The following is a 13,227-nucleotide window of genomic DNA, read 5'->3' on the forward strand; positions in this document are numbered from 1 at the left end:
TTTAAAAAGCTTTTAAATTACGATTTTTAAAAAATATCAAATCAATTAGATAAACATAATAAAAAATCTATAAATATTTTAATTTAGTTTTGGATGTTTTTAAAATTATTGAAATATTCTAAATAACACAAATACTATTTGCATACATTTAAAATAACAGTAAACTTTGATCATTTATAAAAACTGTCAATATAAATTATTTTAATTGATAAAATTATTTATTTTATATATACATCATATATTTTACATATTTTATTTTAAAATATATACAACTTATATAACTTATAGCTACAACAAATTAAACTACTGCTAGAGTTTCTGCAAAAATATTTTACAGTAACAACTCTACAGTTAAATTTTTATAGCTAATTTTTTACAGTCACAGTCGAACTAATCATCACTATTATTATCTATACATCTAACCATATTTTAACCGATAGAAAAATAAATCAGAGAATATTGTTAATAAATTTTATATTAAATTTTAAAACAGTACTTATTTTAAAACAAAAATTTTATTGTACAACGACAATCAAAATTAAGGGGAGAGAGTGTTTACTTACGATTTTAATCACCAAAATATGTTATGTAATTTAGCTATAGATATGCAGTTAAAAGCCGGTATAAGTTATATTTTTCCTGTATGATTTCACTGAAAAGTTAAAAAAGTGAGATTTGCTTTAATAATGTTGTCCGAGTGGAAAAAGTATTTTACCAATTTTACTAAGCTCTCTCAATAGTTCCTCTGAAACTGCAGCAGGATGAATAATAAGTCACGAGTAAATTATTTTCTAACGCCCCAAATATTATTCCTTATGTGCCAATAAAGCATTTCTAGAAAATAACAAAAGTGGTTTTCGATTTTTTCTATACTTTCGAAAGAAGTAAAGAAAGGTTTCTGGTTACAACAAAGCCAATAGATTCTCTCTCAAATTTCGCCCCTTGTTTCTTACTTCCTCTCTCTTAAACCCCAAAAGAAAACAAAATATCTTTTCCTATAAAACCTCTCGCACTCACACTTTCCTCATAAAATCCTCAACCAACCCACATAGCCTCTCTCTATCTCTCTCTCTAAACCAGAAACATGGATGTTTCAGCGAGAAAACCTTGTTTCATCGAAGAAGATGATGATCTGGCTTCTTCCTTATCGGAGATGGAAGCTGGGTTTTCTGGTGGAAACACACAAAGCGGTGTCGTTTCACGTCCTCTTTCTTACTCTAGTCTCAGGAACACGAACTTTTGTCACAATAATACCTACACTCATGGTTATTATTACCATCAATACTCTGTTTCCTCTCCGAGATCTGTCGTTTCCCGACGATTCCATGATTTCAGATTAGACAATCAACAGCCTCATTACTTGGATTCGTGTTTCCTCTGTAAGAAGCCACTTCATAACAGAGATATCTACATGTACAGGTAAATTTTAGATCTTTTACATCAGATCTGGTTTCATTTTCCTCTTAATTATATTTAAAAAAATAACAGAAAAAGAATGATTTTTTGAATACCCATTTTTTCAATTTTTAAATCTGAATCGAAGTTTTGATATTTTATTTGTGTAATTGCAGAGGAGACACACCGTTTTGTAGTGAAGAGTGTAGACAAGAACAGATAGAGAGAGATGAAGAAGAAGAGAAGAAAAAGAATCTGTCTTATTCAGTGAAATCAGCAATGAGGAGAAAAGAACAAAGAAGCTCTTCTTCTTCTCCGACTAGATCTGGTGGCTATGCTGCTATTATTCACAACGGTCCTGTTGCTGCTGCTTGAAGTTCCGAATCTGATGATGAGTTTGGGAACTATAATAAATATAAATAATTAGGTTGAAGAAACAAAAGAAGTGAGAATGTGTCTTAACGTTGTTTGGAAGCTGGTCTTTGGATCTTCTTTTGATCTTTTTTTTAAATCTAAAAGATCAGTTCACTTTTGCTTGAAGTTTTCAGGGAAAGGAGAAAGCTAAAGATCCTTTTAAGTTTTAACTCCTTTTTTCTTTCTTTTTTAACCTAAGAAATGTGTTGGGAGCATGAGAAGAGAGAAATTGTAAATGCCTGTATGAATGAATTAACGTCCATGGCATGCCTTGATTAAATTTTCTTGTTTCTTTTGTAAGAAAAGAAAAAAATACATGTAATATAAAGTACATGTTCAACCTTGAGAGTATATACAAGAAAGCTATGACAACTTATGTAATTTTATGTTTTTTTGACAAAACTAAGCTTAGTCATTTTTCTTGTTCGGTGGCTGCTAGTAGGCCATCTGATTCAGTAATTTATGTTTAGTTGAATCACATTTTCGGTTAAATTAGAAATTAAAAAAAGCTACTGAATTAAACTGAAATCAATTAAGGTTCAATTTCAATTTAATTTGACTTTACAATTTTGTTATCGAATTGAATCGAAGTTTTCGATTTTTTAGTTAATTTTGGTTTTGTTTCAGTATTATATTCAGATAATTTTGATTATTTTCAATTTGTTCAGTTAGAAAATATTGGTATAAATCGGTTCAGTTTAAAAAAAAAAAAGCTGAACTAATTGATTGCCAAACCAAACTGAAGATAACCGAATTAATTTAAAAAATGTATCGATTGGTTTAGAACCAAAAACTATTTGCTGAACTTTTTGCTGCCATGAAGAGTTGACTTGACGACACTGAGAGGATTCACAGAAATTCACATTTCAGCAATAAGTTATGTTTGATCGTTACTCGTTATATACAGTACGTGCAACACATTTGAACAACGAATTTCAAAACGTTAATCGTCGAATTGTCGTGTCTACAGTCTATCGCATTCGCATAGACCATCAACAGCAAAAAAACACACACCCTTCTCTGCCATTCGCTGTATTAAATCTCATTTATAAACACATAATTAGCTACTGATTTTTTTTCTTCTACTCATCCCACAGTAATACATAAACCATAACACTTTATTTATATATACTAAACCTGCACAAAAAAGTCTTCTAAACTCAAAACTTATCCTCTAACACTAACTCCTCCTCTCAAACTCCCCTTCACAGGTCCAGCGACTCGACTCTTGCTTCTTACCTGACTTGTACTTTCCTTACTCCCAGCCATTGAACACTCTCCACCATCGGATTCTTCGATAATCTTCTTCAATCTTTCCACTACAATCTCCATTGCAGGTCGATCTTTATCGTTCTTTTTCAAACAAAGATCAGCCAGTTTAGCCAAACTCCTGGCTGCGACAATTGGATAATTGTTGCGTAGCCGAGGGTCAACGATCATGCTGAAGCGTTGACTATCAGCAGGATACTCTTTCACCCAATCTAATAGCTTTCGTTCAGCTGCTGGCTTGTTCCTCTCGATGGTTCGGCGTCCGGTTATGATCTCGTAGAGAACAACACCGAAGCTATATACATCACTCTTTAAGCGAAGATGGCCTGTTTGCACGTACTCAGGAGCTGCATAGCCTTGTGTTCCAACTCTCTATTAAGAAAATGAAGCGAACAATCAAGAAAAAAGAATGTTATAATATATGATGTTTTAGACAAAATTTTGTTGTTTCAAAATATAAAATTTTCTAACATGTCTATGTAATTTTAACTTTATTGAAAGCGGTTTAACTAGTTATAAAACGTAATCAAGCCAAAAAGAACCAAACCTAACCGAATGCACACTACTAAAACCAACAACACAATTAAACCCAAGAAGGTAAGAAGTATTCAATACTTACTGCAGTTGTGACGTGAGTATTGTCGCCCTGAGGTCCTTCTCTTGCAAGCCCAAAGTCCGATAATTTCGGACAAAATTCATCATTTAAGAGCACATTAGAGGTTTTGAAGTCTCGGTATATCACCTGACCAACCAAATATACCACACACTCTTATCATCTATCCACTGAAATCACATTAAACTTAGAAACTAAACACTGAATGTTTCAGAATCCACCCCACATTTTCTTCCCAACGGTTCACAAAATGTCTCATTCCTGATCTACTAATCATGGTCAATGTCCACATTTCTATATAGTCACAAGTATCAAAAGGATCTGTCTTAAAACCAGGTTTCCTCTCCTCTAATGGGTTTTGTTTCGTTACAAATATTTTACCTTAACTTCATGTAGATAAGCCAATCCTTGAGCTGCACCAAGCATGATCTCAAGCCTTTGTTTCCATGGTAATATACGTGATCCACGGGTGAAGAGATGATCCTCTAAGCTTCGATTCGACATGAACTCGTAAACCAAGAGCCTCTCGATCCCAGTCTCCCCATCCTCTGAGCAATAACCTAAGAGCTTCACAACGTTCTGATGATTCACTACCCCTAGAAACTGAACCTCTGCTAGCCATTGCTTGTGACCCTAATAATAAAAGATCAAACCTTTGAGCAACAGTATCAGACTTTACATTTAAAAACAGAGCAAAGAACAGAGAGAAGACCTGTAATCCTTGACGATTGAGTTTCTTGATGGCGACGGCAAGTGGAGAATCAGAATCAGAATCTTTTGCGGTGGGAATCTTTCCTTTGTAAACACTACCGAATCCACCTTCACCGATCTTAAGCTTTCTGTTAAACCCATAAGTGGCTTCACTGAGTTCTTGGTAAGTGAAAACCCTAAGATTCTTTTCTCGCTCTGTATACAAGTCTCTGATACTTCGAGGAGAAGGCAAAGATCTCGGTGTCTGGAGATTAAACGACGAGGTTTCGCTCTGGTTCCTCAGCTCAGGAGCTGAGTTTTGTGCTATTTCTTTTCCTTTTCTTTTGTCTTTTTGTTGGTTTCTGGGTTTGGGTTTCTTTGATTTGAACAAGAACAGACAGTTCATGTCTTAGGAGAGAGAAAAGGAGCAGAAAGATTGGAACTTTTTTTAGGGAATGTTTGTGGAAACACACAAATGAAAAAAAAAATGATTAATTTTGATCAGAGTACTTGAACCCAAGAATGTACTTAAAAGACTTTTAAAAGGATCTTCTAATAGGAAAACTAAAATTGAGAAGTTAGATTATATGAACAATGAAATCTGAAAAGAGACATAAACTGTGTTTGGGACAGTGTGTGTAATGAGTTGTGGAGTAAGAGGTAGGTATGAACACAGATCTATATAACTACCAGGAGGAAGAGAGATTTTTCTGGAAAATTAAGGAAAAATCATAAGAGTAAGTAAGAAGACTCTCTCTCTCTCGCTCTCCTATTCTCTGTCAAGAAAACCATTGAGATGGGGAAGGGACAAAAAAGTGTTTACTCATAAATAAAGATAAGGAAGAAGAAGTAAAAAGAAATCGCGTCGTACGGACATAGACGTAGAAAAGTATGTGTGAAAGAAGAGAGAGGAGAGAGATTAGTTCGTTGACCAGTGCAAGACTTTTGTCATACAATTCAGACTCTGCCGTAACTGTAGTAGGGACTTGTGTTCTGATTAGAGGAAAAACAAAATATAAACTAATTATAATTTAACTTTTTATAATAAACGCCATTCCGCCTGGTGTGTTTGCTTTTCCCATCGAAAAAAGAATAAAAATAACTATTTTTTCTCGTTATCATTGTTCTTCATTGGTAAATTTAGATAGAACATGAAACAAAAAAAAATCAAGAACCGCAAGGAAAATTACAGAGACATGCAAAAGTCTGGTCAATTAACTGAAAGCATTTGCCAGTTCCTTTCCATAATTGTAGGCACAGAGCACCGCATGAGCCAGCGCCACAATCTACTTGCGATAAAATCCTATGACACATTCCGTTTTGTCCTTGAACATCTTTCACCGCCAGCCCGGTCAAAATATTTGTTTAAAGCTTAAAATATCGATCTTTTTCTATTTTAATTGGCAGCAAAAACAATAGTTATGTGTACACATGGTAAATAGAAAACGAACCTAGGATGAGGATGTAGAAAAAGACAGTATAAAAAGTAGATTTAGTCATTCTTATGATAATTAGAGTTTTCAAATTATAGATACAATGACAGTAGTGGTATATAATACACGGGGATCTACTAATGTCTAATAGTCTAGTAACAAGGCAAGGTAAAAAGACCAGCTGACAACATTAAAAATTTGATTTTTTTTCATTAACTACAGTATATTTTCTCAAATAACCCCACTATCAGTTTAGGTTTGACCTTGTTTATTTTCTTCTAATTATTTCTCAAAATAGTTTTATATCCTTTAATGAAAAATATCAAAAAAGTAATTTAGAGATCTGATTGTATTATTTCTCAAAATAGTTTTATATTCTTTAATGAAAAGAGCGATTTGCAAGAAAAATATACAATAATTGAAATATTTGCAAGCATGGAAAAATAAAAAAAACATGCTTGTCAGTAATATGTGTCGGGAGTATTTTACCATATACCCCTCTCTTTAACTAGGTAATCCAAATTAATATAGAGAACTAATATATATTATTATAAAATATTAAATATATACATAATATCTTCATCTCCACGAGCTTGCTTTCTGCCGCTGCGCCCTGTTCCGATCATCGGTGTTCTGAGGTCTGATTTGTCATCTTTTCTCGCATGTGTCTTCGTCCCACCTTCGTGACTGCATCTCTGCCGTACCTGAGCACTGCCGTGTCTGTGTCGTCTCTTCTCGCCGTCGTCACATCTTCATCGTTCGATTGTGACCGCATTGGGTGAGGCTTAGGACGAGATGATTGTATCAAGCATAACGGTCTTAGTAAGCGGTCGATTAGCTGGATCAAGTGTTGCGGTTCGAGCATGACAAACCGAGCGGTTGGGTCTTTTCAGTTCTATCGATGCAAGTCCACAGCAGCTGAATCCATCTTTTGTTGTTTTTGCAAAACTGGTCCCTGCTCGTTTGTCACATGGCTTTTTTCGGAAGAATGATTTTTGGATCTTATCTTATCTTTGGATCTTATCACGTGACACTTCAATAGCCTTTATCTTATCTTTGGATCTCCCATATGCAATAATAAACTCCAATGGCCTTCTTCTCATCTTAATAAACAAGAATGTTGGTAGCTTCATATTGATACAATATTTTAAAAAGCATTTTAATCATTCTTCCAACTCATAACAATAATTATCATTAGTGTCTATAACAATAATGCTTAAGAGATGAAAATAAACAATAATAACTAGTCAAAGCATATCACATTTTCTATAAGTTTGTGTTGAAAAACTTAGTCAAATTTAGTAAAACTAAGGGAGAAAACATATATTAAAAATATGATTTTTACATATCTTGAAGTTAGTTAATACTCTTACAAATACAAGTTATTCAAAAAATAGCGTAGAAGACTTCCATAGAAGTCTTCTCGGATCAGCTAGAAACTTTAATAAACATGAATGTTGGTAACCTCGTAAATATCACGAATTAAGTTATAATTTTCATTCAGTAGCTAAAATATTGATTAATAGACATGAATTAACAAGAAAATGTTAAAAATTCTTCATAGTTTTAGAGAAAATGAAAGTTTATTAAACATTGACGCAGACGACTTCCACGGAGGTTGTCTGGGAGACTTCTAGGAACTCATCCATTTAGGTTAGTTTTGCAATTGATTTTTAACCTAGACGACTTACATGGAAGTCGTCCATCTTTGTTTGTTAAAAAAAATTTTGAGACGACTTCCATGTAAGTCGTCTAGAGAAAACGGGTTAGTTTTGCATTTGACCGGATTTTGTCAGAAATTTGACTTTTCATGGACGACTTACACGTAAGTCGTCCAGTAAAAAATTAAAAAAATCAATATTTTGTTATACCTAGACGACTTACATGGAAGTCGTCTCAGGTTAGTTTTGCAATTGAAAATAAAAAAAATTATTTTTTCTAGACGACTTACACGGAAGTCGTCCGTCCGACGACTTACACGGAAGTCGTCCGTCCGACGACTTACATAGAAGTCGTCCAAGATAAGCAAGGTTGACCAGAATCTCGGAATAAAATCATGGACGACTTTAATGTAAGTCGTCGGACGGACGACTTCCGTGTTAGTCGTCTAGAAAAAAATATTATTTTTGTTTTATTTTCCAATTGCAAAACTAACCTGAAACGACTTCCATGTAAGTCGTCTAGGTATAACAACATATTAATTTTTTAATTTTTTACAGGACGACTTACACGTAAGTCGTCCAGGAAAAGTTAAATTTCTGACACAATCCGGTCAAATGCAAAACTAACCTGTTTTCTCTAGACGACTTAAATGGAAGTCGTCTCGAATTTTTTTTAATAAACAAAGATGGACGACTTCCATGTAAGTCATCTATAAAAGCACATTTAAAAGTCAATTGAAAAACTAACCTCTGCATTGACCAGAAGACTTCCATGTAAGTCGTCTACAGCCAGACGACTTACTTGTAAGTCGTATGGACGAACAGATCTGGAGAAAAACTGATTTCATAGTTTCAACCAGTGAGATAACTTGTTTATCACAAATAAGTCTTCTTCAAGCGTCCATAATCTCAAACAAAAGTGACCCACCAGAGAATCGTAAGCTTCAATGGTTCTATGAACCATAAAAAATTTAGACTCAAAATCTTGAGTTTTTTGGATGAATATGGAGAGAAAGTGAAAGAGATGTTGTTTTTAGTTCATAAGAATTGAGAATAAAAGAGTGTAAATCGGTTTTTAGGTGCATTAAGAACTTCAAATTGGTTGTTCATGGTGGTTGGTGTATTGATGGCAATGACAATATTGTGAATACTTGAGTAAGATGAAGATAATAGAGTAAAATATGCATTTTCGAAAAGAAAAAAAAGTGATGGTATTTTTCGTAAATAATTTGAACTTTGGAGGTGAAAGAGGCAAGTCAAAGTTTCAAAAAAAGCATGGGTTAGTTTTGTGTTTGACTTTAAATTTTGAGTCATATTTGTAAAAACTCCGTGTATTTATGGTACAGGGTGAATAAGAATAATGCATTACTAAAGTAAGAAAATTAAACACGATATAATAATTATGATAGAAAATTCAAAACAAACATACTATATATATATATATATATATAAGTAATTGAGTCAAGATTTCTAATGTATCTTTTTAATTAACTAAATATAATCGTATTTCGTGATTACTTGTCTAAATATTAGAAGTTTTAAAATTTTATTGTTCGTAGTTTGTTAATAAACATATTTATATAGTATAGTATCATACTTATAAATGCATATTCATTATTTGTTTACATTCTCTTATGCTATCTTTTAAACTAATTTGTTTTAGGTGTTATTTATATATAATATTAGAAATGTTGACTAACATATAGACATATCTCTTTATATCTTTATTTTATCTATATTATAAATATTCTTCTCTAAATATCTTTAGTTTCTATAACTCGTTAACTCATTTGAGATCATTTTTTTTTAATTTCATAAAATCTATAACTTTATTTGTGAACCATATTAAAAATCTAAGAGAATTCATCATGTAATTTGCTTAAATGACCTTTTGTATATTACACTCATATTATGTTTGTTTTATTATACCATATTTGATTATTTTTTTATGAAACTTGTAATGTAACTGACTAAAAGAATTTGTGTCAAAACATACGATACTAATAGATTAAAAATATTGATTTTTAATATCAAAATAAATTCGTTATTTTTTTATTTATAAAAAATAATTTGAAACTCACATATAAACTTTTTTTAATAATAGTATGTGTTTTACACAAGAGGCTTAGTCCTCCCTGTCATTTTTTTTGTTTTTGTAAATTCGTGGAAAATCAAAGAATGAGGTGACTCAATATAAAGAATAAGCGATAAGTAGTAAACAATGACACAAACTATTTTAGATATTTTCATGAAAATATAAGTCATGCAAATTGCACTATATTTTAGTAAATTTTAATTTCAATACTAATATTAAACTAAATTATTAATATACTTGCGCGTAGTGCAAAGTAAAAATCTAGTATTATGTGTTTAAAATAGATTCTCAAAACAAGATGTATCTACAAATTGTAAAAACAAAACGGGAATTCAATATCTGGTGTAAGCTAAGATTGACATTGACCATACGAAAAATTAGTTACTCTAATGAATAGAAGATTTTTCTTTTGATGACTAAACATATAATACACCTAAGTTAACAAAAATCAATTGATATATTTACTTAATTAAGAAATTAACAATGTGACTTTCTAACAAATTCTCCAAAACAGGTAAAACTACTTCTACTATAAGAATCTTCTTGACCAATCCATATTCTCACAAAATCTCTCGTTTCACAATACAATAATTAGACAAAAAAATACAATTCAAATTTTGTGTTGTGATAGTACTTACATTATGGCAGTTCAAGCGTCAAAGAAAATTTACCGTGCTTTCATTATTGTAAATTTACTTACAATTCTATTTTCAGCACAAGTATCTGATTCTATCAAGATGAAGGCATGTATGAAAAATTGTATCATAAATCAATGCATGAGAGGATCAGAAAAAGCGACTCCAGCCAAATGTTACACACCGTGCAAGATAATGTGTGATCCAAAGAAGGATGGGAAGGAAATTGCTGATCCAAACACTTATCATAATCCCGTAGTGAGATTCTGCATAAACTTTGGCTGGATATTCAGTAGTTGCAACAAAGCTTGAGAACAATTTTTTTTTCACTGCATAAGTTTTCTATCTTTATTTTATATTTTTGGTCAGTTAATATTTATTGTATCTCATTTTCTGTACTAAAAATATTACAGTATAACTCAAGAAAGATATCCCAAATCCATGTGTGTTATAGTTTTTGACATAGTTCTCACATTTTTCAAAGTGTATCCCTTTTATATACAGTAATAAGTATTTTTGATAAATGTTTTGCTTTTATATCAATGATAATATTACGATATATAATTAATGTAATATTTTTATTTCTTATATACTAAACTTACTTATTATTTATTTATTTTTATATTTTATATTTAATTATTCTAATATTACGATAAATGTTTAATATAATATTTCTATTTTTTATATTGTGTAATTGTATATTTACTTATTCTAATTTTCTTGCTTTTATACCAAATGATAATATTATGATAGATTTTTAATGTAATATTTATGTTTCTTATATTGTATATTTACTTATTATTAATTTTTTCTTATTGTATATTTACATATTATTGTTTAATATAATATTTCTATTTTTTTCTATTATATATTTACTTATTAATTATTTTTCTTTATATTGTATATTTACTTATTATTTTATTTTATTTTTAGTAACAACGCCACATGTCATCTATCGGAAGAAGTATTTTTCGCTGATATGGACGTTCTATGTAGCTTCAAAATGTCTTCCGAGAATTTTTCTAGCGCATTATATTTTAGAAGACTTCCGAGAAGACTTCCCATAAATATCCCAAAGTATACTCTAGATCTGAAAAACCCGCATATCAAAAAATGTTCAAATGGTTTAAAAACGAAGAAACTGAGTAAAAGATTATATAGATTTATTTTTATAGAACACACAAAGTACATATCCAAGTGGAAGCATGCAACAAAAAGATAGATTGGTGAGAAAGACATGAGATAAAAATGAAAAATTAATATAAGGTTTGGTGTTTTAAGTCAAAGAGATTAGAATGGGTTTGGAGAGTTTTAGTTTGGGAAAAAGGTAAGAACTTTATGCAACATGAAGTTACCAAATGAAACAAAATCAGACATAAAAACTTACCAAAACCTTAGATCTGTTATGTAAGTAGACATGTGAGAAGACTCTGTCAGAAGTCATCCAGATCTGCAAAAACTTGCATATCCAAATCCTGATCTGAAAAACCTGCATATCCAAAAACGTTCAAATGACTTGAAAACAGTGAAAATGAGTGGAAGATTAGATAAATCTATCTTTATAGAACACACAAAAATACATATCTAAAATTAATATTACGATAGATGTGTAATGTAATATTTCTATTTTTTATATTATATATTTACTTATTATTTATTTTCTTATATTTTATATTACTTATTCTAGTATTATAATATATGTTTAATGTAATATTTTTATATTGTATATTTACTTATTATTTATTTAACTATACATTTTTCAGATATTTGTTTAATTTAGTTTTTCTATTTTTTTATATTGTAGATTTACTTAATGTTTATCTTTTCTTATTTTTTATATTTATTTATTATAAATTTCTTTCTTTTATATAATTATTATTCGTATAATTTTAGTTAAATTATAAAATTTTATACTTATGTATGAATATAAATCGTGTATATAAATTACAATCGATTTTACTCTATTAAATTGGTATAAAAATATTTTTGTTTGTATTCATTGTCTTGTGTCAAAAAAATTTAATATAATTTAAATACACAATTTGCTATTTGTTATTACTGGAAATCATATATAAAATTATAAGTAAAATGAGTAAAAACTAACTAAGCCTAGTTATGATTTAAATACATTTTGTTATTCTTAAGATTTGTATAAGACAATTTTAAAATTTGTTTTGACTTGAAAAACATTAATTTCTAATACCAAATTGAACAGTTTCATATAGAATTTGTATAAAATTTATCATACAAAATGTAATTTATATGAAATATTATATTAAATATTTAATTTAAAAAATAATATGATAAATTTATATTTCCCTACAATATAATAAAAATTAAATAATAGGTAAATATACAATATAAGAAATAGAAAACTATATCAAATATCTATATGAAAAATGTATAGTGTTCTAGTTTTTTCTAAGAAAATATGTGTTCACACAAATGTATAATTCAAAATTTTGTTGTTGTTCAGAATACAACGTCCAAAATTAAAAGTTGATGTGTCAAAGCTAGAGAGACTACTTGTGTTACTATTGTGTTGATGTCAATTGTTTAAGAATTTTGTGGACTCTTGAGTCGTTTGAAGTTAGTTGGGATAGCTTGTCAACTTTATAAATCTTTTCAATTAATTCTCCAAAATTTAGTCAAACTGCTAAGAGTCATTTATTAGTAGTTTTATAATGTTTGATAAAAATTTAAATAAACTCATAAAAGTTTAGTCAACATTTCCAAATAATTTATTAATTGTATTTATGGTAGAGGCTGAATAAGAATAATGCATTACTAAAGTAAGAAAATTAAACAAGATATAATAATTATGATAGAAAATTCAAAACAGATATATATATATATATATATATATATATAATTGTATCTCGTGATTACTTGTCTAAATATTAGAAGTTTTAAAATTTTATTGTTCTTAGTTTCTAAATAAACATATTTAGTTTCTAAATAAACATATTCATAATTTGTTTACATTCTTTTATGCTATCTCTTAAACTAATTTGTTTTAGGT

At 29.8% G+C, this 13,227-nt stretch overlaps 2 protein-coding genes across 2 annotated transcripts; one reads left to right on the plus strand and one right to left on the minus strand.

Moving 5' to 3' along the window:
* The first annotated feature begins 1,007 nt into the window (after positions 1-1,007).
* LOC103839556 (FCS-Like Zinc finger 1) lies at positions 1,008-2,182 on the plus strand. Its single transcript, XM_009116059.3, has 2 exons — positions 1,008-1,419; positions 1,572-2,182. Exons 1-2 carry the CDS (start codon positions 1,085-1,087, stop codon positions 1,768-1,770), a joined length of 534 nt encoding a protein of 177 aa, XP_009114307.1. The 5' UTR covers positions 1,008-1,084; the 3' UTR covers positions 1,771-2,182.
* A 547-nt stretch (positions 2,183-2,729) lies between these two features.
* On the minus strand, positions 2,730-5,330 carry LOC103839555 (probable serine/threonine-protein kinase PBL19). Its single transcript, XM_009116058.3, has 4 exons — positions 4,404-5,330; positions 4,073-4,324; positions 3,698-3,820; positions 2,730-3,450 (listed from the first exon to the last, which is right to left on the minus strand). The coding sequence occupies exons 1-4, from the start codon at positions 4,785-4,787 to the stop codon at positions 2,977-2,979; spliced, it is 1,233 nt and encodes a 410-aa protein (XP_009114306.1). The 5' UTR covers positions 4,788-5,330; the 3' UTR covers positions 2,730-2,976.
* Between the last annotated feature and the right edge of the window lie 7,897 nt (positions 5,331-13,227).

Source organism: Brassica rapa, chromosome A09 (assembly GCF_000309985.2).
Source record: "Brassica rapa cultivar Chiifu-401-42 chromosome A09, CAAS_Brap_v3.01, whole genome shotgun sequence".
Taxonomy (NCBI): domain Eukaryota; kingdom Viridiplantae; phylum Streptophyta; class Magnoliopsida; order Brassicales; family Brassicaceae; genus Brassica; species Brassica rapa.